The 25,468-nt window shown below is 31.3% G+C and overlaps 1 protein-coding gene across 4 annotated transcripts in view; it reads right to left on the bottom strand.

The window, feature by feature from the left end:
* LOC119839986 (rap1 GTPase-activating protein 1) overlaps nt 1-25,468 on the bottom strand; it is a 207,741-nt gene that overhangs the window by 58,656 nt on the left and 123,617 nt on the right. For 3 of the 4 annotated variants that reach the window (XM_038366465.1, XM_038366463.1, XM_038366466.1), the window contains one exon: nt 23,642-23,783. In XM_038366465.1, the coding sequence (XP_038222393.1) occupies nt 23,642-23,783 (142 nt within the window). Of the gene's footprint in view, nt 1-10,307; nt 11,091-23,641; nt 23,784-25,468 lie in introns of those variants that run through there. The other variant, XM_038366464.1, reaches the window with a different exon arrangement.

Below are 25,468 nucleotides of genomic sequence, written 5' to 3'. Positions count from 1 at the left end.
TCATTAAAAGTGTTTACCGTAAATGTTCCGGTCTATTTGCACTGTAATGAACTGAGACATACCTGAAACAAGAGAAAATGTATTCGTTTAATATTTATCTAATCCAATAACACCATTTGTATAGGCGGAGAGTTGTAAGGAGAAATCTCAAGTCTCCTTATTTACATACTTATTTCATATCGCGTTAAAACTACAACAGTAAGATCGATTAGAATATAACAGAAAGAGAAAAATAATTTACTTTATACAGCATTAAAAACAAGTACTTTTTAATGTAAAAATTGAATCCGGGTACTAAAATTTATCATCAAAGCAAAATGTTTTCGTAGGATCAAGTTCCCACCATAAACCAAACACTTTCACATACAAACACGGCCCAATTTCGACACATCGTAAAATTATCGTAAAAGAGACAATAGTATGTTTTAGTTTACAACCCTATTGAATATATAAACGATAGTTGTTAAGATATGAAAGCTTGCAACTTCCTTCATATTTATTATCAATATAATATGACATTATAATTATATAAACATATTTTCTATTATTTATTAAAACGATATTACCTTTGCGTATTTTCCGGAACATACGTAAAAATGACAGATACTCATAAGTTATTACTATGTCTAACAAAGGTAAATGCCAGTATAAAAATAAATTCACATACAGTCAGATGTTTAAAGCGACACACACGCAAAGCAACCCCAAAAAGCAATAGCGGCTTGGCAACAAATGTTGAAAAAATATGGAATCTGATATCTGCATGCCAATAAGAAAAAATAAGGTAAAAATTACACAAGTGTTTCTGTGTTCCTCTGTGTGCCGCTGGGCAAATCGAAAATTATTCAAATTGCTATCGTTAGGCCATTGTTTACAAAGTATGGTATAGTAGCGTGTAAACAGTTACGAAAGTAGAACACAATTTTTTCAAACAATATGCCTTTCCCATGGCACATGTCGAAACTGCATTTGTCTATTATAATGCGATGGTATCGAGACACATTTTGTATTATACTTACACAAAGGTTTTAGTCATAATTTTCTACAATTATTTATTATTTTCATTATTATGAGTGCTTTGTATAATTAAACAAATCTAATTTCGTAAACATTAACTAAATTAATAACTTTTTGACCTTATGCGTATTGTGACATAATTACAGCATATAAAATACATAGATCGACCTTGAGGTTTTTTATCTGTAATTAAACTAGTAATATACTCAAATTAACAGCAAAAAAATATTAATCTTAAAATTGCTCCCCCACAAATTTTCCTGCAAATTGATCAAATGTAAATAGGTAAATTGACAGATAAAAGGGAAAATAAATGGCGCAGCGAAGTCTTGCTTAGTCAGCAGATGTTCATAAAAGTTCGCTGAGGAAGATGCATGATTTTCAAAAGCCTCGTAAGGTAAGGTGAAAGCTGTAAACCCAATAATATTGGTAAATGTTTTGAAGCTTTAAATCGTTTTAGCTTTTTCGGGAGAGTAATTTATGCATGCTCATCGCTATATCATACAATTATTAATTTTTATCATACTTGAAGTATGTCTATTTTCCCATATATGTATGTATATTCCATATATATAGATGAGCTATCCATGTCGCATTGAATTAGAAATTACTAGAACGATTTATAAAAATGTTGTACAATTGGAAAGCCACGTCTCAACCGTGTAACATGGGCTATATTGTATGTCGGGTCAACCCAGGTGAAGACGGGCCAAGAGCTAAGAACTAAAGATAATATTATATCCTCCTTCCGATACACTGACTTATTTGTTTATTTAGTGGCAAACAATACAAATTGCACTTGTCCTTATTCCTCTTTAAGTCAACAGATTTGTGGGAAGAATTACTTCCTTTGTTCATGAAACTGTAAAATAATGTGTAAATGGAAGATAATTTACCTTATGTACAAATAAATATTACAAGCAGATATAGGCGCTTTCATAATATTTTTTTATTAGCATCTTGGAGTCTTAAATAACTCTACGTATCGTCCAGTTTAAAAATTGTTTTCAAACGTTTTTCGCTTATAAAGTTTCAAATGCATAAATTAAGCGATATTCTTCCAAAAACAAGCGACTGACTTATTGCCTTTACAAAAGAATCAATTTGTACGTAACCGTTACAAAGACAAAACAATGGCATGTTAATAAATCCCCAAGTCAATACAATAAATACAAACACATCATTTAGTGTATCTTGTTTCTTCTCACGCTTTTTTTCGCATGATCTCTAATGAGTTTTGCATGACTAAGGCGAGTGAAACTCAGAAAAAGCCATTAGGTTTCACATTGGAAAGCGTTTCCATAAACAACGTTAATTATTGTAAAAACTGAAGAGTTATTATTATATGTGCATACGGTATGCACTCAGAATGTTATTATAAAACGATTTGACCAGAAATTGCAGATAATTTCGAGGAATAAACATTAATTTTGTCATTACAATGATGTGTGTAATGCTAAGTTTGCATACTCACAACTAAATTGATGGCAAGTCTAAAGTAAAAAATAATTAGTTATCTATCGAAAACTCAAGCAGGTTTTTTTTGTGGCAATCGTCTGATTAAAGCCCACATAACTTCATAAGTTTGTTGTTAATTTGAAATTCAAGGGGCTTTCGACATCATTGTTCGACTTAATTTATAATACTTCCTGAATTATTAATTGTTATTTAAATTTAATAAAGATTTAGTGAATAATCAAACGACATTGATCAATGGCGAATATATTTAAACAGGAATATTACATCGATATGAATATATTGAATTTGTATAAAACAATTGGATACTATTATAAATATAATTTCTAGAAAATTTCTATTTTGTACTCTACGTACGCGACATTATGCTTCAATCATAAACAACATATTTCTCAATAATTACCATATTCTAGAACTACACAATCGCTAGAAATTTTGATTGGCCATTAAAAGTTTTCATTCATTTGCGTAACTATAGTCACAAGTTTTATGCAATTCGATTCGAGTTTTACAATCGCAATTAAGATTTACATTTACAAGTGTATAATGTTTTAAAATAACCGTGATATGTTGAATTATATAAGAAGCCATTCATTTGTTCTCTCGCATATTATTTATCTTAAATACACTCTTTGTTTTAAACTAAAAGATTGTTCCTGCTTTAACTTGACATTGATGAAAGAAGCCATTAAATAACTGGCTTTTATGCATAATGAAACAAATTTGATATAAATACGTAAATTATTGAATATATTTAATTTGCACCTAGATAGTTAATCTAGTTTCATATATATCTGTGGTTTTTGGCTAAGTCTAGTGACCGTGAAAGAAAACAATTGAATATCACGTCAGGCTAACGATATGAGAAGAAATCAAGGGGGACAGAGAAGCTATTAAAATCCTGCAATTTTAACACTGCGACACTGAATAAGAAGCCATTAAATAGGGTATGGTAATTATTGACTGATTAAAGAATACATTTGACGAATAGATAAGACGGATTTAATAAAAAAAATTATTAAATTTTAAAAAATTTAAATATTTTTAATTCGAATCGAAGTCATTCAAACCCCGGCTTCGTCTGTGGTACATATTACAGCTTATATAATTTATAGCACTCAGGCATTATATACATCGACATCCAACAGCGAATAAAAATTTTAAAATCGGTCCCGGGGTTAGCGCGTTCAAACAAACAATTTATTCAGATTTATATTATTTTAAAGAAGTAAACATATGAAACTTGAAAGCAGCATCAACTTGAATTAATCATAACTTCTATAAATCTCTTTGTTATTGTTAATTGTTAACATTAATGACATTATTATGATATAACTTGACCTAGGGCACAATTTAACCTAGTTCTCTAGAAGCTAGATAGGACAATAGTTGTCAAAAGTCCCAACTAAATATTGCCAAAGCCATTAACTAACAATCTGTTGCTTTGTCAACTTTGATAGACCTTTCTATATAACTAGTAAGATCATTATAACTTATAGATAAAACGTACACACGTAATAACGTAATAGGTTACATCTATATATTAATATTTAGAACTAAAAAAACACTTTCTTGTGTTTCAATTTACGCGTACTGGACCTACTTTTTGTTGAACTCTTAAAAGAACTCACCTAGCAACGTCCATGCTTAAATACAATATACTTGACTTACCAAACTAGGTAATGAAAAATTGAAAAATCTCATTAATATTATAATTGCGAAAGTACTTCACGTCACAATAGACCGATTTTGTGATAAGATTCTTGTGCGGAGATAGTTAAGAGGATGTCTAGCCTCTTGAGGCTCTCTAGCCTATTTAACTATCTTCATTGACATGGGCTACTTTTTACAGTGGAATCGTGGCCCCATCTCCTTTCCTTAAATGTCCTATTACTACGCGACTAAGCCGCGGGCTTATAAATTCTAACGACAAAATTCGTGTGTGTACATAAATCTTTTATCAAACTCACATCTTCCAAGTTCAAATAAATCAGAATTCAATTGGCAGATAGCCCTCATTCTATACACGCGTGTCTTCGAATAAGGAACGGTGAATACGAGGTACCAACTTTCCAATATAAATACATTTTCGTGACAGACGCGATGTTTGCGCTACATTCATTCGTTGCGGACCATTTCCTTACAAGAGAAGATGCGTTCACGCATCCGACTCCGTTATTTGAGTTACTGTGTTTATTTTACTCTGCTCTCTGATACAAAGCTATATTTAACGATGTTTATCGCATTTATTCTATAAATACATGTGATTAATAATGAATACATATGATTAATACATGTTAAACTAGAAACTAATGTTAATTAAAATGTCATATTCATTGGACATCAATATGAAATTTTGGGAGCGGCAAAACGGGTTCAATAGGCTGCCATTATGTGTATTCAATGTGTACTGTAATAAAAGGCAAACACGTAATATTTTACGTAGCACAAAAATAAAAATAACGCCTTATTTTTACAGCTGAGTTTGAAAGTATTTATATGAGCATGTATTACGTATGGACATTGACTTAAGCACTATACAATGATTTCTATCTAGTGTAGGATTCAATAAAATAAACAAACTATACGGATTGAAATCGAAATAAAATCCACTAAGGTCTCAAAACTATACAGAACTTCTACGATATATACAGAACTATACGAATCAAACATTTATACTAGAACAAGTCTAATAACTTATAAGCGCTTTAGTATCAATATTTACCTTCAAATGAGTATCGCATCCGCGAATCGGTTCTTCTGCTCTATAGCTAACAGATAATCGGGTGTGATGTATTATATCATCGACATCAATAAACTACACTTGATTTACTGAGACCATAAAACCATAATCAGGTCGTGGCGATTCATCACCGGCCTGTCAATGTTATCTCGAAGTTTTTGTATCATTACCGATAGTGCATTAACCTTTTTGCGGGTAAACTGTGTGATACGGATGAAAGTATATCATTCACACTTTACAAATTTATTCTATATATAGCTTATAGGTATGTATGTATTTATTTTAATTTGTACTGTATAATTTGATGTCTTGTTGTTTTGTGCTGTGCTGTCCCTCATTAATAAAACTTACTCGTTTCCTACTAGTCTGCAAGAGATATATGAAAAAGACTTTTTGGAGATCTGTTTGATTAATTGACACTATAAGCCGAAATGATGACAACTCCTTTTATCAATTTAAGGCAACGTTTATTAAAAAAAACTGCATAGTATATGAACTACTACTACAAAATGAGGTCTTATACAGAAAAAAGTGAGGAACAATAAATTGTATGTTTGTTTGCTAAGCATTTTTTAATTAAAGAAATGATTTAAAATTTTCTACCTAAGACAATAGAGATTATATTTAAGACCCGCTTACAAACAATTAACTAGCGTATTATATAGCCAGTATTTTTCAATAGTTATTTTACAAAACACCTTAGCTACATAAACAAACATCATTAGTTAAATAACAATAACTTAAAATTAATCACTAACATCCATAAACATAAATATACAGCCATTAAAATTATTTACAGTCATCACTTTTCATGGAAGTGCAACGAAATCGATTTCCCGAATACAAAAACGACGAAATTTGTTTGTTATATAAAAACTGCACAGAATTCCACCGTTACCACAATCTGTGTCAGGGTTTTTTATATCTACATCATCAGATCGGCGATGCTAATGTCAGCGACCGCTTGACAAGGGAATTGTCATAGTGCCAAGTTTGGCATAATGTTTGAATGCAACATTTTACTGGTTGGCATTCATTTATAATAACTATTATATCAACTAAAAATAATCAAATGTTTAGTACCTACCAGTCCAAATAAATGGGTCAACACGAGTGGCGTTAGCTTTCATCAAAATCGGTTAACTCAGTCAAAAGTTCTGTGGTAACAAAAAAATTAAGCCGAACTTATAACCTCCTTGCTTGAGTAAATAAGCCACGGCGACTATTTATTTTTTAAAATTGGTTCCTATATCATATAATACAAATGCTAGACTGATAAATATTTATCCTACGTTTTCAAGGTTGGCATTTCCTTCAATCAATTGAAACAATTCTTTAAATATTAAATAAATATATAACAGCAAGCTCTTTTTACATAAGCCATTTCTTACTTTTTCAATACGAAGTGAAGTGAGAGCCGAAGGTACACATACCTACATAGATTCTGTCCATTTCACTAAACATCCATTGAATTAGGTCATCATAGGTGAATAAATCATGCGAAAAGGCGCTCAGAATATTCTCAGATCGTTAAACATTCCTAGGGCTTTTAATAAGATTAAAATGAATACATATACCTAGACATAGGAAATAAAATTTTAAAATCCACCTTTCAAATACAAATTTTTAATCATTTATTCTCATTATTTTTGAAATAGCTCTTAATACTACTAATATTACCTTCCTACATATATTGCGAGTTTTTCAAAAAACAGCGGCTTCTACAAAATATCCTTACTAATCCAAAAAAAGGGCTAACAATTTTGCGCGTTTCTCGAACCTTTTTAAATAATACTTTTAATAGATAACATAAGGGAGTACCCTTATGTAGTCAATCAGTTATTTTTATATGAAATTTTCTATGCAAAAATATTAAATAAAAATACTTCCCTTAGAATCACCCTTTATATTAACAAAATTTCAACCCAAAAGCTCGAGTCTATAGCCACATCAAATGTGATGGCATCGCGGCAATAATTCCAGGGTTGTCCATCCAATATTTTTTAGAAATAGACAGGTCACATTTTTTTCATTATGAAAGCAATAAAATCTACGCATACTTACATAATATAATTAGCCTTTGCTAATTTCATAAGCCTATTAAATATATTTAAAACAAAATATACATTCGTTTATTTCATTTTAGATTTTCTCGATAATTATTTTATTTATTTGAACATGATAGACTCTCTCGCCTTATGAGATTATTAATTATAGAAACAGACGAACCGTAAACTTTTTTCATTAAACTTCTTTAAATTGTTGTTGCTTAGGACAACTTATTGTTATTAATTTAGGTATATTTTTCTTTTCATTGTACGTTATATTTTTATTAACTTTGTTATTACATATTGCGTTTCCCTGTTTTACATTAATATACACTGCGTTTTCCTTGTCAACCAGGTTGTCTGAAAGAGATCGCTGCTTAAGTAATAAGACTGCCTGTTGTGCTCTTCATACTTCTGATTTTATGTATCTTTGTTTGTACTCTTCTTGTAAAGGTGCACAATAAAGAGTTTTTGATTTGATTTGTAACATTTATGCATAATAAACAAAAAACAATTTTGGAAAACGTAAAATCGACATGTATTTCTTGATTTTTATAAAATGAATAGACGCATCCTATTCTATCTTATTCTTAAATGAATTATTATTGTGGCAACCCTACAAAACAGACACTCAAATGTAATTGGAGCAAAAATATTCGTCACGATTTGCGCTAAGCTGTAGGTAGCAATGACGATTTATTGTGCCAATAATAATAACAATTTTTATAAATTGTATGTAGTACATCTATACTAATATAATAAAGAAATGAAGTTTACGAATTTGTGTTTCGTGGTGTTGTAAGACGTAGGTAATATCTGAATCTACTGAATCGATTTTGAATTTTTTTTTTTTAATGGAAAGCCGTTATCTGTGAGTGTAATTTATTTTTTAATTTACCCCAGGTCAAATGAGGCGGAATAGCGAGCAGATAGTCTAATATATTATAAACTTTATCGGCATATTTTGACCCGTAGACAGATTTCGAGTAGAAATTGCAAACTGTAAAACTGTCCAATCTAAATTTAAGTATCTTTACTACTTTCCAAATTATATTATAAATTTTAAACAGATAATATATAAATATATGAATTCGCAAAGGTAAATACTTATTTTATATATGTGCATATTTGTTTAAACAGTTATTTATTTATACAAGATTGCACATGGAAGAAAACATAAAAAAACATGGTTTAAAAAGAAAGAGTACAATTTGTTAGGCGGCCTCATCACTAAGAAGTGATAATAATTATTATACATTCATTTCTTAAACATTTTTTGCCCTACATATAATATAGGCACTTATTACTCAATAGTTTAATAAATGCAAGCGCTTTATCCATACAATGTAACAAATTATCTTTAGAAACCAATCATGATAAAAAAGAATGTCATGATTGCGTTGATATCATAGTCACGAAGGCTTTCGTAACTGCTATCTTTTCATGTCCCCAGAATATATATTCAAAAACATATTTCTTATTCGATACTTTTTTTGTCTAATTAAACTAAGTTTCTACTATATTAATAATATTTTATTCATTTGCTATACATAATTATGCCTCTAACTCGATGTGAAATCTCTAATTCAGTTAAGCGATTTGATCAGTTTATTTTGGTTCATTTTTGTCATGTTATCTTTCTATAATAATTATTCTCTAGTTCTATTCCTATCGAATATTTTTATAAGCAATCACTTGTATATATTATACCAAATACAAATCAACTATTCACGTGTAAACAATATATAGAATAGAAATTAGAACGAGCATGGGCTTAGAGAGCATTCAATTTTATAATTCCCCCACGAAATTGCAGGGACAAAGCCATAAGTAAATTTGCATAACCTAATTTCAAATTATGTTCCCTGTTTGAGTTAAAGCCTTTTACTCGTAACGGTCACTTGGTACACAGGTGGTTCATTTCCCTTTGCTTGATGAAAAATAACAGCCTTCCCGAGACGAATAATAACCGAGCGAAAAGATTTATTGAGTAACCCTTTCTTCAATTTACTTTTTTTATTACAACGCACCGCTGCTACGTGTTCTAGGTGAAAAGACGTGATGTAGATATCACTACTAAAGCACACTACTGATCTTGATGGGTATTTTTTAATAGATAGATTGATTCAAGAGGAAGGTTTATATGTTTAGTAACATCTAAAAAGTAATATGAATTTAACGCGTGCGAAGCCGCTGGCAAAAGCTAGTATAGAATATAAGATAATAATGATTAATAATAAAGAATAGTACCCACTGCAGTTTATAGTCATTACTATAAATTTATAAAACGTGGAGCTATTTCGGTTTATTGTTTTTTATTGAATCGTTACCAATTTGCGGACCAGGTTCATAGTGCTAACAATTTATATAAAAAAGAAAATTACGCACGTTTGCATAGCAACTGGTTAATCTCATGGGAGTCTACTAACTCTTAAGATGTAAATTTATCAGACAGAAAACATCAAAATTTAATAGCCTTGACACAAAAAGCGTGATGTTTACCTACATTTCATTAACGAAACGAGTTCTAAAACCGCCAAGAGAACGTCACTAGTGAGGAGATTCACGTGAACCGGACTTTGCCAAAAATACCACTAAACCGTTTCTCTATTACTCATGTTTACATAACTGATAGTAAAATATGATTCATGTGTGATATGTCAATATATCTATAGACGATTTGCGACTTCAACGATATCTTTTAACATAACATATCTCAACGCTGAGGATACAAATTCTATTTTATTGTGGTACGTGAACAAAGTATCGAACAGTTTTCCATTCATTTTAACAATAAATAACAACAAAATCTAATTTCTCCGGCGCATATCAAACAGCTGTTGCTGAAGTCAGTATTGACATTTAATAACGCCAATGCAATTTGTCATGCACATGAAATACATGTGAATATTTTCAAGTTTTCAAATATTTAATCACTTGTATAGTTGACATGATTAATGCAGTGTTATTCTCTTTATATACACAACAGTCTAGTCGATAAAAACGAATGACTATCGACTCACCTCTTTCTGTTCAGTAGGAGTACTGGACCTGACTCCCGTCAAATCTTTCCACCTAAGTACCCCCATGACTGCCTGTCGCACCCAGGAACCCCTACGCCCGGTCCTCCCGTTTGAAAATTCATCAACAACACCACACAAAACTGTATTCACTACCAATCCTCTACCACCACCATCTTTTTCACTTTTCAGCGCCACTTCGCTGCTTATCGGTAACGACCGTCTTTCCCTCATAAAGCCAGAAAAAACTTCGAATCAACAATTTTCAACGCCTGCCGAATCGCATCCTCGAGTCGCACGCGTCATTAATCATCATAAGATCCAGCTTCAAAGAATTACGTAAATCTCGCGGTTAATCGTTTATTTTTATTATCACTTTTCGGGTCACCCAGTTGCTCGTACCCTGAGCGGCCGAGAACTTTTGCAATTATTTACACGCCTCAGGAAAAACAGTCCCAAAAATGTGTCCCAGATAGCTTTGTCCAAAAATGCTATTCACAGCTTTTAAACTTTCACTTTGCACTGCCGTTTTCCCTAGAAGTGGGTTATAATTTCACGTGTATATGCATCCAACAAACTTTATTTAGTATTTGTTTTGATTACACAATAGTTCTTCTGTTAACAATTTACATTTATCGGCCGCTGAATAATTGATAACAATCAAAACAATAATATACGATCACATAAAGACTTCCGTAACTGTCAAAACGCGAACGAAACGTGAGAATCAAGATAACGAGCGATACGTCCACACTCTCTTACGTTCGAAAACGGAATGGAAAAGCCGAAAGCGCGTGCCAGACGCAAGTTGCTACATGCAGCAAGTCAGCAACGGTTCAGTAATGACGCCCTGTCTCTGTCTTGGTTACTGCGTTTTCTTACGTGCGAGAAGGAAAAATAGATTATCATAATACCGATGCAAATTTTGAACAGGTGATGAATGCAGTCGGCGAAGTCAAAAAGTTTGCAATTTAAATTAATAAATACAATTTTGTTATAAGTAAAAATAAATAACGTATATTGTGTGATTTAGTTACAAATTATTTAAATGTAATTTGTAGATATATTTAATATTATCTCTATCAGTTTGATAGAGATAATATTAAATATATATATTGCAATTAAATCTTCAACAAAAGCATGTAATTAAACTTAATATATTGTTTTATCTTCATATAAATTCAATTATGAACAATTTCAATTATGAATACTAAAGAAGCTTTAGAGTCGTAGAGACATTTTAACAATCGCTCACAAAAAGCTCGCGTTCCGAGAACAATATTAATATTCTAGATAGCAAATTATTGCAAGCGCCAAAATAAAAGATGGCCGCCATTTGCATGTAGGAGTGGCTGCATTCGCGTGGGAATATCCGGCATTCACCAGACCATAACTACCTGGTGTGGTGAAGGGAACAAAGATTCAACAGGTGCCGGGAATACATCTGTTTCCGAAGCCCAAAACCTTTAGAGGGGAAATCTTAGAAAGATCTTCGTCCGGTGCAGTAAGGAAGGATGTGGGAACTGGGTAAGTTGTATGGATGCACTTCCTAGAGGCCCTAACATCGTAATTAAAGTTAGTTGTAAAGTTATATGCAGTATTAATTTGCGCTATTAATATAAATTAAGAAAAATTAAGATATTACGCGAGGTACATAGTTAGATAGGTACGCTAAGCTTCTATTTTATCTTCTTATCATAGGTAGGTAATATTTATTAGGAAACTAGAGCATGAGTATGACATGCTTATCGATTTGATTGATATCATTGGTCATTATTCTATTCACAAGTTATTTAAATACCTAATCTATACAAATTATAAAATTAATATTAAAACCTAAGATTTGGGTACGTCAAAATTGTTTCATCATTGATAATTTTATCATACATTATAAACTATTAAAAACTTTCTACAAGACAATCGTTCGTCACGCAACTGTCAAATAAATGCGACTGAATTCATGTGATATTCATACAGAAACAAAGATAACATCATATCTCTAATGTTACCGCGCAACAGTAAAAACCAACAGAATGCATGCATACTAGAAATAATGTGATTTAATAAAGCTCTGTGTATCAACCGATAACCAAATAACGAAGGAGGTTCTCAAGTCGACTGCATTTTTTTTTTTTTTTTACTCGCTAACTCATCCGATTGCTGTGATTCATTTTGTTGTGTTTGATAGAGAATTGTTGTCATATTGTTCAGTGTTACCTCCCTTACATACTCGTATGAACGTCGTCGTGGCTTGTTTTCGTAGAAAATAATTACTATACGAGCTTGCTTGTATGTAGCATGTATCTATCCAATAAGCTTCTTATTGGATATAATATATCACGGCTATAAAAAAGCCTATTATATATTTACCTACTCCGTTACATTATCCATGGACAATACAAATTAAAAATAGTAAAAAAAATATTATATCATCAATCGGCATTAAACAGTAACATATGATTTTACTTGTTTTAAACATTCGGTTAACCGCGGGGTAGCAAGGGACGCCTGCAATCCCATTTAAAGCCATCTCATATTACGTCAGAAGCAAACACTAGAATTTCAAAAGGAAACACAAATGAATATGTTAAATAAATAGTGACGTGCATGTTTATCGATACGACTTTCGACTAGTGCTGCGATAACTTTAATATGATTGAAGGATAGTAAATCTTTCAGAAGATACTTGTTATAATATTTCATTTACGAGTATATGCGATTGTAATTACATCGTCAATGGATTATTTTATTCGACATTTCCAAAAACGATGGAGATTTTCAATTCGATTTTTTTTTTTTTTTTAGTTTTTTACTCTAACTATAGCTCCATGGATTGAAAACCGATTGACGTGATTATTTTTGTGTTTGTTAGGAAAACGTTGTCATTAAATCCCATTTTAGTATACCGAGTGGTACTTCCATCCCCGGGATGCGACGAAGATGCGAAATGCACTTGCATACAGAAAGTGTTATTACCTATTTACATATACTGGACTGGTTATTTGTTTATTAATTGAAGTAATTTTAATCCACTTATTAATTACTATGATCTCACAGGGAATGAATAATAAACAATGTACTTCCTCGAAATACAGTATTTAATCAATATTTCTTCATGCAAATGACAATATTCAGTTTGTAAAAGGATAAACGGAGACACAGCACCGCATCGATAATATCGTGGTACCTACAGAATTCTAAGGAAAAATATATTAATACAACAGTTTAACAGTTATATAAACAGTTTAATTATTTTGAGAATATTGGGTATTCTTCAATAGTCATTAAACTTAATGGAGTGTTAGATAAGGCCAGTATTATTCATAGACGAAATTAAAATACAAAACAACTACAAAGTAAACAAACGCATTAATCATTGATAGTTTTTATGAATAAATATCTCTACTTATATTATAAATGCGGAAGACTGTCTGTCTGTCTCTTCTTCACGCCTAACGGGATTCAACTCCGTTCAGTTGTTTAAACATGTATAAATGAACTATGTACTGTTTTATTCTGGGTTACCTAGGAACTTTAACTGGGTGAATCGATTTAGATTATTTTTTGTTATTTTAAATGTGCCCCCTCGCGTGGTCCCGTTTAAATTAGGTCTCGTTCTAACAATTTGAAGGTGGTTAATTATTTTTGTTTAAAATGTATGCCAGTTTCAAATTTAATCTCAGCTTAGCTTTAAATCTCTTTTAAGACATTTACGAGTAATATTATAGTTACTAAATAATGATACACACCAACAAACTACACAGCTTACACGGTAAAAACCATCTCATTTAAAAACTTTCCCTCGTCTATCGGCAATACTCATAATGTTTATAATAATCTATTATCTAGCTTATAAACTGCATTAAAACCGCAGTTACCGTTTTCTCTTTCACTTTTGCGTTTCTGCAATTTTCTGATTAGAAATTCAATGTATATTTATAGGAAGGAAAGGAGCTGCAATCTAACAGTAAGCAATACAAGCTACCCATAACAAACCACAACAATTACATGGAATGTCTTCTACAATTAGATTGGACTTCTATATGACCGATTAAGAGAAGGCCCTACAAATGTACTGCGATGTCCGAAATTGCATTTTGCATTAACATATGAAACCAATCGAAATAAGCAATATTGATATGGTAATATGTAGCTAAATAGTAAGTTTTTGATCGTACCAATCTCATGAATTCTCATTAAAAAATGTTCACCATTAGTCTGGATATTAACCATGGAATAAAAAATTGGTATAAACCTATTTTTATATTTTATATTCATTTATAGGTATTATACCTACATCTAATAAAACACAGCAGTAATAATATTTAATATAATATATAATTTGTTAAGCCTTGTGTGGGGTTTATCAATGACACTTCCATTATAGTTTTTCTTTCCATACACGACTTCTGTTCAAAACCAATGATTTAATGGCATTTTTAAATAAAAAGAGACGTCATTCATAAAAAAAAAAAAACAAAATATAACTTATAGTGGCGTAATAATTGAAATTCCGTGCACTATTTTGAGCTCGTCGCCAGATTATAAACATAATTAATTATCTAAATTGCCCTCTTGCTTTAAGCTTCATAATAGTGCTCTATAAATAATCGTAGCTTTCATGTGATGCGTTTTAAACATTCTCTTTTTGTCTATGGCTGGGGTTTTATTATTTGATGAATGTGTATTTATAAGTTGAGTTCGCTTTGTCAAAAATTGGCCGCATTTGTATTGAGTTAACCAAATCCTGCCTAGATTGGATTCTATTTTTATCATATAAGAAAAATAAGGAATCAAATGTTTTTTTTTTTAGACTTTAGTATACCAAAAGGCAAGGACAAATAGTCTACTCGATAAAGGTCACATTCTAAATATATTTCAAACTTAAGTATTATAACTATTGAGAATTTTTCACCAAGGTAAAAGCAGCGTCTCTCTCTAGCCTACCTATCTCCAAACACAAGACTCAATAATTTTTTTTTCGTTATGACGTGAACGAAAGACAAACAAACAAATAAGCTTTCGCATTCATAATATTAGTAAGGATAACTAAAACTAGTATCACCATAATGGAGATACGTCATAAAACATCAACAGGAAAAACAAATGGGTAGTTTAGCGCGCGAAAAATTCCATTAATTGTCAATTGATTACAGATTAAAAATATAAAAACGTCAAATGAAGCGTTAACATAACTTCCCGATATGGTGTGATTGAGCGTGTGACGTGGAACTGCCGACGTCTAATCTGAAGGCTGATTGCATCGGAGGCTCGGTTCCGATGCAGTTTTGCATAGTCAAGATCAGGTTAGGGTAGTGCTGTGCGCGCGGAAACGTTATCGATGTTTTTATTTTGATTTCTATGAATTATCGATGACAGTTGTAAGATCGTGTGGAAGTGAGTGAAATAGCAATGATTGACTGTACTTTTTAGTTTCAGAATAAATAAAAATGAAATATCTCGATGTTCCAAATCATAAACCACGTGCTAATAATTATCTTTATACGAATAATAATATTTTAAAGATGTGCAATTTCGTAACATTTGCACTTGAAAATGTAAATATGAAAGAATAAAGTGTCAGGTAGACATACACAACATTTTACGGACGGGTAATATTTAAGCATCATTTGGTGCTTCACTTGAGAAGTGGACCTGACTTGTATTTATATAAAACAGGACAACTTTCTTAAGAACATTCCGAAATAAAAAATTAAGCTGTCTATTTGCTTATCATTGATTTCTTTCCACTTCTTCACTTAATATTAAAAGTACAAAAGGTTTGTATACCAAACACCCTATTATTACGACCTACAATTTCGCTCAATTTTAAATTTATCATATAACCAGTAACTTTAATACTCATACGAATGTACCGTTAAAATAAATTTCACCTGATTGGTTCGAGGCATCACTGTCAAATGATTACGTAAGCGATGCATCACTTATGCAGCTGCATGCACCTCATTTGGCGGTCGTTAACGCAGTCCTGTACCTGCTATAGAACATCACTACTGCCTATAATTACATGTACACTAGGACCAAAACATGTCACGTGATGAAATTTAGAATTATCACTTTGTATTACATGTAGGTATTGTGAATTGAACTCAAATATATAATAGAACTATAAAGGTATCAGTTTGCAGACAAAAAATTTATTATAGTTAGTTTATTTATATAGATAACAAAGGTGATTACGATTAACTCTACAGAGTACGCAGAAATCCTTAAGTATGGGTTAAAATAGACGTGAAATGATAAATTCATCCAAATACTACTGATTCTATTTAGCTGAAACTTCGTAACCACATGGAGATTTTTACCCAAGTATCATGGAAATAATCACCCAAGCTGAGGCTAGGTGAAAGATTTGAACACATGTTGGTTTATTGAAATGATCGGATCGAAACCCACTGCACAATTCTGTAAAGTTCTTTGAAAACCAAAAGCTATATTATTCATAGGTGACATCCTATGTTTTAATCATGGGTCAATACAGGCGAAGCCGGGACGAGTGGTTAGTGGGTATTTAAAGTATTGCTCATTAGAAGCAAGAATAACTGTACAATTAAGTCACTGTCTTCAAACAAAAACGTTTCACAAACTATGCAAATATAACTTCAAACATCTACAAAATTTTCTTTTCTCGGATGCATTTCATCGCCCTAACACTGTGTTTAAAAGATAATACCCTTATTACCGGTAAAATATAACCGTGAAACGGTCTGCGCTGTTTTATTTAAGGTAAGCTCGCAAACTAGTCGAAAACATTTTTAATAGCTTCATAGCAGCGCTTGCCAAGGTATAATTTAAGCTGTAATCCGATTTTATAAGTCCACTAACGACAGAATATGCGGTATTTCGTTGCAGTATATTTGCTCAACTGTAATATAACTAACGGTTTTCTAGCATTCATGTTGAGGGCAAGGGAAAATTAAACATATTGTATTCTTGTAATACATATTTGTATTCTTGATATATCATATGATAGGTGTCATTTTTTTTATTTATTTTTTTTTTAAGTATCTCTTTTTCAATCAATCTATTTTTACAAATAATTATCAAGGCCAACATCGTCGTAGAAGCATAATGTTATATCGCTAATATAATATAGTGAAAGACTTGTCCATTCATAATATATGTCTATTGATTCATGAACGAACGAAATGTTGGAGCTCTAATTTACAAAATACCAATATCAGGCTAGTAAAAAAATCAATATAAACAAGATTTAATAACAGCGAATAAGATGAATCAATAAACATTTGATACAGGCTTAGTAACAGCCAAATTGCAACATCACATTGTACGCTATTTCAATATAAATCCACAATCTACATCATTACATTCTATTGACCATTTAAATAACCTTTAAAATCGAAGGTCGATCTTTGTGATCAGCAATCGAAAGCCATTCACGAATACAATATATTCCGCTGGTATTGAGTATAAATGGAAGGAATGAAACCATTTCTATTGGGTTTTTATATACCTACAATATTTAAACATACAATAAATATAAAACTATTATTGAGGAGTTTTTTGGAAGTATTATAAAGATATTCAGTCCATTATGAACACTGAACAGTAAATAATCTGTCCATTGAATACCTTACTTCTGTTATGAAATTCAAAATCACAAAAATGTAATTGGTATCAAATCAAAAACTCTTTATTGTGCATTTTTATATAAAAAATAGTTCCAACAAGAAAAATATACATATATGAAGAGCACAACATATATTAGTTTTCGTATGTCGAATGAAATGTTTGCCTAAACTTCAATGACAATTGTGTTAAACCTTGCAATAGATATTATTACTGACTATTTAGAGTATTCGTGTATGTAACCAACTCTTTTAGACTCAATTTGAACTCATATTAAAACGGACAGATTTATTTCAAACTTTGTACAATTTTCAAGAGACGGCAATACAATAATTTTATTCATCAGAATTACCGTCTTTCTTAAAGCAAAGTAAAAAAGCAAGTGACACAATTTAGTCGATTCTATAATTTAAAACGTACTTTTTTGTTTTTTTTTTATCAATATATTTATTTTATAAAGTGATTGATTAAGGAACCAGTAAATTAAACGAAGCAGAGATTTATAACGCTAGTGAAACAAAACAGAATATTCCACTGTAAGTACAGTAATAAATACATTTGCTATATAAGAACATGATAATGTAACTAATGCATGTAGCCGTTTCACCTATTACGTATTTCCTTTAGTTGCACATTAGTTCGGTGTTTTGTTATTGTTTGTTTGAGTAGGGATTTAAATATTAATAACACAAAATTTACTTTAAATTTAGAGAAAATCTTAACCAAAACAAATTTTCAAAATATTTCACGTTCTATTTAAAAGCTAGGTTAAAAGCCATCGTAATATGCACTCAACACTGTTTATTTTTTCTAGGTTTTATTCCAATTAAAATTTAAAGTTTGATAATATTATTTTTCACAATTTTCCTTTCTTTTGGTTCCGTTTATATATATGCTTCTTATGTTTACATACATACATAAAATTACAGCTATTATGTTATAACATTAACAGTATTATATTGCCAATAACACTAATAATATCTTGCGTTTGTCCTTAGTAACCATCATATTTCATTAATAAATTTTAATTTTCTCTCATTGCAATCACCGCTACCAAGCCCAGCACTGCAATGCAGCAAAGAGTGTTCACTGCTCACTGCACTGTCGACAATTACCTCTCTGAAGCGAAACGGTAGGTAGACGCATTTGTGTCTGTTCCAGTGATTCTTTTATTTTATCAAGAAAACACCGGCATTGCGCTCTACATGACATGGGTAATTTCAATGGAACAAGCCGGATTTACGGGGATATATGGAGTTACTGAGCTACCTATGGAATGTTCGAGACGTTTTTTTGCACGTTACGTGTATTTGTTTTGAAGAGTCAAATTTTAAAGGTTGTAAGGTGAATAATTTTCTAATAAGTGTGCTGTTTATCTAATTTAAATCATGTTTAAAGTATATTAGTATTTTTTATTGCGATTGTAAATGGTAAATCTATGACCATTCAAGTGTTAGAAGATGTCTAATTGAATGAATAAATGTTTGAGTTTGTAATGTTTGAGTTAATTTAACGGCAAACCTCCACGACCAAATAAAATCGTCGTCAAGTAAGTGATTTTACCATTACTATACCGACCTACTACCGACCCGAGCAACATAGGAGTATATTTCATTTTTATCCCGGTCAACCCAGGTGGAGCTCGGACGAGCGGCTTGGAAATAGCTTGAAGAATTTGAAATGAATGCTCCAAAAATATTCTAGAATTGAATTGAAATACATATAAGGTTATCAACATTCTACGCAAGGTTAGCAACCAGTTGGTACCATCTCTTTGATCATGTTAAAATATACACGTAGTTTTTAATAAATAAATATTTACATAAAACATTTTCTTAATAAACATTATGAAATGCATTTAAAAGCTAATTTTTATAAAACTCAATAATCGTAACAGAAAATATAAAAAGTGACACGTGACACTTTAATTTAAACAAATCATTGAATAGGGCAATTTAGATAACTTTATTATAATTCTTATTAACTTTATAAAAATTGCATTAAAATACTAATACATTATACATTTATTACTCACTTGAATTTTAAAGAAGCAGCCACAAATATGCTCGACGTACATAATACACGTTCGTACGGAAAAAAAATTAACTAAATATAGTTCAAATATAAAAAAACAGATTTTGAAGATTTTTAAACAATCTTCTCAAGTAAAAGGAGTCAAATATGGTCACGAGGTCGTTTGTCCACGACTATCTTCACTTTTACTTTTTAAACAAATGTACTCGTATATGATATTATTCGGTACCAAGAAATATCAAGTTGTCGAGAAATTTCGCTTCTTTTGAATATAACAAAACATTGTGCCTTTATTATGAACAAATTGTAAATTAATAATTGTTCATCACTACATAGTATTTAAAACAAAGTCGCTTTCTCTGTCCCTATGTCCCTATGTATGCTTAAATCTTTAAAACTACGCAACGGATTTTGATGGTTTTTTTTCAATAGATTCAAGAGGAAGGTTTATATGTATAATAATTTCTATTAATTTACTCCGAATTAACGCGTGCAAAGCCGCGGGCAAATGCTAGTTTGATATAAATGCGAGAATCGAGAGCTACTCTCACTAAAAGAATTGCGAAGCGTAGCTGGTCTAGGAATATTTGTAACTTCTACTGGTTTAAATGCTTAGAGGCTAGTAACCTTTCGTATTGATTTATTTATATATGTATAGGTACTTATATTATTTTTAACATGTTTTAATACAATGCTCAAAAGGTATTAAAGATTGAGGAAAATAATCCAAAGAATTTATAACCGACGATTGGTTAAAATTAAGCCTAAAAGGCTGAATCAGCCACCTATTTCAATAGATAGAAACTTGCGAAACTATTCTTTGTAATAACGACGTCGGTAGATTTATATTATGTGAATACAAATTATGAGTGCTAAGGTCTATTATCCCCCAAAAACACAAGTTCCTGGCAACAGTAAAGCGATTTAAAATAATGAGTTATGAGCCAAGTGTCATTAAAATCGGGTCAGACCCATAGGCGCCGGGACTGAGTAGGCGCTGTTAGAACTTATTTCATGAAATTTTTTTCAAAGCATTTCAATGCTATAAAACTAAAAATTAAATTTATTTCATGAACTCTGTAGTTCGTACCATTTGTCGGGTCGTTTGGGTGTTGATCGTCCTTTAAAGATAACGAGCGAACGCTCCACGAACTATTTGCTCGAAAACCTTTCGGACATAACTATTTTACATACTTTCCTTCTAATTGATCTTATACCCAATTATCACGAGGAAATCGCATCCACCAGAATATATTTGTTGTATGCTTCAAAAAAAAGCAGTGGTGGCTCAGTGATGAGAACCTCGGACTTCAAAATCGATAAGTCGGGGTTCGAGACCGGGCGGAGCGTGCAGGAAATAAATTGATTTTTCAATTTATCTGCACATGTGAATAACATCACCACTGCTTAAAACGGTGAAGGAAAACATCGTGAGGAAACCGGCATGTCCAAGAATCGAAAGTTCGACGACATGTGACATCTGCCAACCCGCACTTGGCCAGCGTGGATTATGGCCTGAACCCTCAAAGGAGGCCTGTGCCCCAGCAGTGGGAACATATATGGGCTGATGATGATGCTGCTTCAAAATGTTCACTTAAATACATGACAACTAAGATATATGGACAGACGTGTTCTTACAGTTGTGATGTGATAGGATTTAGCAGCCGATTATTTCATCTTTAGAAATAGTGATAAGGGTTATTACATTCTCCCGTTTATATATTTAATATTGCACCTTATTATTCTCTCAATAAATAAATTAATTGTTTCGATTACTTTGTACTTTTGAATTATGACACATCGTATTTTTTTCCATGGAAATCTACAATACGGAATATCAACGATATAAAACAAAATGCAAAGAAATTCAAGGAAACTTTATTCATTTTTACAAGTAAATAAAAGTTTACAATAAACTTGTACTGAACTACGTCAATTTATAAATATTTTCTTAGAACACCGCGCACGTTGTAATATAAACAATGAGATCGGAATTAAATTTTTAAAAGTTAAAAGCAACGTCATATCGATATGTTTAGTCAACTAATAATAGTCTAAATAAATGTTTATAAATTACTCAGAAATATTATTTTAAACTATGCCGGCCTAGCTTCCAACTTCTGTTGTTATTTATTACTACCTATGCCCCGCGGTTTCACTCATGACGTACATTATATTTTAGCCCACCGCCTTCGTAAGTTAATCGTCTATTCAACATCAAACGTTTTTTTCAATTCAAACAAATATTCATTATAAATACGGTAAGTTTATAAAAAAACACTGGTTTATAAAGAATTCTTTCTTTATAAACCAGTGTAATTCACGAAAAAGTATTGTCGATTTTAAACGTTCTTATAAATGTATAATTTAATAATTACACGTAGAATGAATCCGGGGGATTAAACCTCAGAATAAAATAATGATTCGAATTCAGAGGGTGCATTTTTAATATTACCACACAGTATAGCTGAAACAGTAGGTAATTTTATGTATTCGTTGTCTAAATTAAGGATAGTGTACATAATATCAACATTTATAACTCATTAATATTAATAGGGAGATCAAAATCTTAGCTACGAATTAATATTTATGAGTTGTTATGTAAGTATGTAGTTGTAAAGATAATATATAACGTGTTTTCAAAATGCAGAAATTTGCTAATTTTTGTAATATACATTAACTTTTTCTTTTCAATTTTAACAATATTCATTGTCACTTATAAATGCCCTGTTTACATACCTAATTCCATCCGTTTTAGCGCAAGCCAAATACAGGTTTATTCCGCAGAAATTTTATTGTGTCGATTTTTATTAAAATCGAAACGTTCTTTTCTTCTGCTGAGAAGAGCGAATTATTCAGCATTTTTTTTTAATATATATATTTATTCGAATTCTAAAAATACACAAATGGTACAAAAGGAAAAATTATTTATTTGCCTTCTAATTGAATTTTATTAAATAATTAACTTGAATTTCGTCTAAGATGGAAAGGAAGATGCGAATAGGTCTTTACCTATATGCCTTTGCACATGCACCTCATGAGAACTTACTTAACTGCCGTACTTTTTTCATATAAAAGTATTTTTTCTTAGCCATAATTATCTATCTGCAAACAAGTATACGCCAACGAACATATTATAATATCCCTTAGAGCGTCAGATAAACAGTTGAAGAATTTCAACCGTCAAAAATGGCTGCAACAAAAAACTGAAGACGTTCGAACAATAGCCCCGTAGACTGACAGGCCAGAGGTAATCTCGACATGCTCCGTTTACCACCCTCGGTTGCCTTTATCATTACATCGAACTTCCGTCAATTATTTCTATGGAAAAACGTTAGAGTTGACCCCAAGACAGCGGTCGTAGAAAATCCGCCGTAACATTGCTTGACCGGCGAACTTGGCCTTTGGGTCCGTTAACAATTTGTGAATCTAATTTTCGATTTATTCTTCGCTGAATGCATTATTGTGCCCCTTTATTAACCAGGTATAAATAAGAAATATACAATTAACAATATAAAAAATAAAACCATTCACGTAGGTAGGTATCTCCATAAACGATTGATAACCTTCGGGCAATACGATTTTGCATAAAAATTATTTGACATTAGAATAAATGTTATGTACAACATTTTTTTGTATTTAAGTAATCAATTAATTATTGTGATGTAGTTATACGGTAACATAAAACTTACCTGTGAAAAATACGGCGGTAGTACCGCCCTCTGGTCATCGAGACGGGAACATTGTACTCGTTCTAGTAACTCGAAAAGTTCGTGTTGAGCGCGAGCGCCACCTGTCGCTGTAGAGCTCCATGGCGCCGCTACGTGTTGCCGCCTGTCGGAAAAAATGTAAACTAATATAGCCTACATTTATTTTGACAGTTTGAAGTTTTAAGCCGATACGATAGATGGCGCTTTACTTATTATTAATTTTTAACATATAATTCTAGAAAAATCTTATGTTGTTCGTTCCCATTATAGTGATGTTCATAATACCTTTTATATCAAATTGCATAGCACCAGTATGATGAATTATAAGAAAATCATTTACTTGTTTGCATGTAATTCAAACTTCTAAATTACATTTAAAAATTGTTCTAATTAACTTAATTCCAGTAAATAAATCTATTTTAGGTATATCTTCTGTAAATTCGTCCCGAATACAAAGCTCCTCTTAAAAGAGAAACAAAAAAGAGTATTTAACAGATTTTTATTGTAGTCAAGGATTTTCTTCGTTATTACTGTATCTTAAGTCTACAATGCGGTTTGTTGCAAAGAGCAAAGAAGCTTCCGAGATTTTATATCTCCTTTTCTTTATGTTCAAAGCATTATTACGTCTTTGTGGATACCGTGGCATTAGTAATGCCTTATCATGCATGTATATTTGTAATTATTAGAAAGAATAGTAACTTGTAAGCAAAATAAGTATTTATGAATGGTTTTTGGACACAACTAATAAGAAGGTATGAAAAATACTCCTTGATTGAAAGGAAATGTTTTAAAAAGTTATTAAAAATAATATTAGAATTACTGTTTACTTTACCGACTTGTAAACGCTAGGGTAGGGTTTAATATTACATTGAAGATAGGAATAATAAAAATAAAGGCCGTATGTCACCGAGATTAATGTATCATTTTTTGTTCCGCCCAGCACGAGTCGAAATTTTCGAAATTTCAAAAGCTGATAAATGAGATCATTTGCGTTAAGATAACCGGTTTGTGTTGATACAAAAATGTTTAAACGAAGCGGCTCGCGCCAACCCTCCGTCCACTCAAAGAATATAGCTCTAATAAATACCTCTGTGTGTCTGTGATTTATGAGTCAATTAACTGACCATTCAATGACCCCTTTTTATTGCTGAGGTATAAACGCACTAATGCTTTTCCGAATTAATACCACCCCTGAGTCCAATAGTTGCGAAAACCAGTCCCTTGGTGACTCAATTAAGGAATATTTGTTTTTCAGCTAAGCTCAATTTGTAAGCTGAAGGGTAGCTATTGTTATCGTATGTGTAATTTAGAGCAGATGTTCTGATAATAATATGATTGTTTTCTTTTAATTTTGTAATGTTTTGGCCTTCCGTGGAGTTACGCTATTTATATGGAAATCTGACTATAGAACTCACATTGTTATATAGTTACAAAATATGGTATGCTTACATTTTTTTACATTTGTATGCAATGTTTACAACTCATGAATTTACTTACTATGCAGGTAGGTTCATAAAAATTTACGATCGTAATTGAGACAATGGCCAAGTAAATGTTTAATACTATAGAATAACGCATTCAGTGCCATTAAAATGTTTGTCCTTAAAAATGTCCTTGTTATTTAAATAATAAGCAATATCAATACATTATTCATACGCTATAATGGTAATGTGATATTTGAAATGCAAAATTTAACAAATTCATATAGGCTACATAAAGAATTTTGTCATTTTAATTTTTAAAATAAAAATATAAAGAAAATAACACAAGAGTATGCGGAGGTTAAATCTAGTTAACATTTATTGTAGT

The sequence above is a fragment of the Zerene cesonia genome, chromosome 5 (assembly GCF_012273895.1).
Source record: "Zerene cesonia ecotype Mississippi chromosome 5, Zerene_cesonia_1.1, whole genome shotgun sequence".
NCBI lineage: Eukaryota > Metazoa > Arthropoda > Insecta > Lepidoptera > Pieridae > Zerene > Zerene cesonia.
This window is presented reverse-complemented; position numbering and strand designations above follow the sequence as displayed.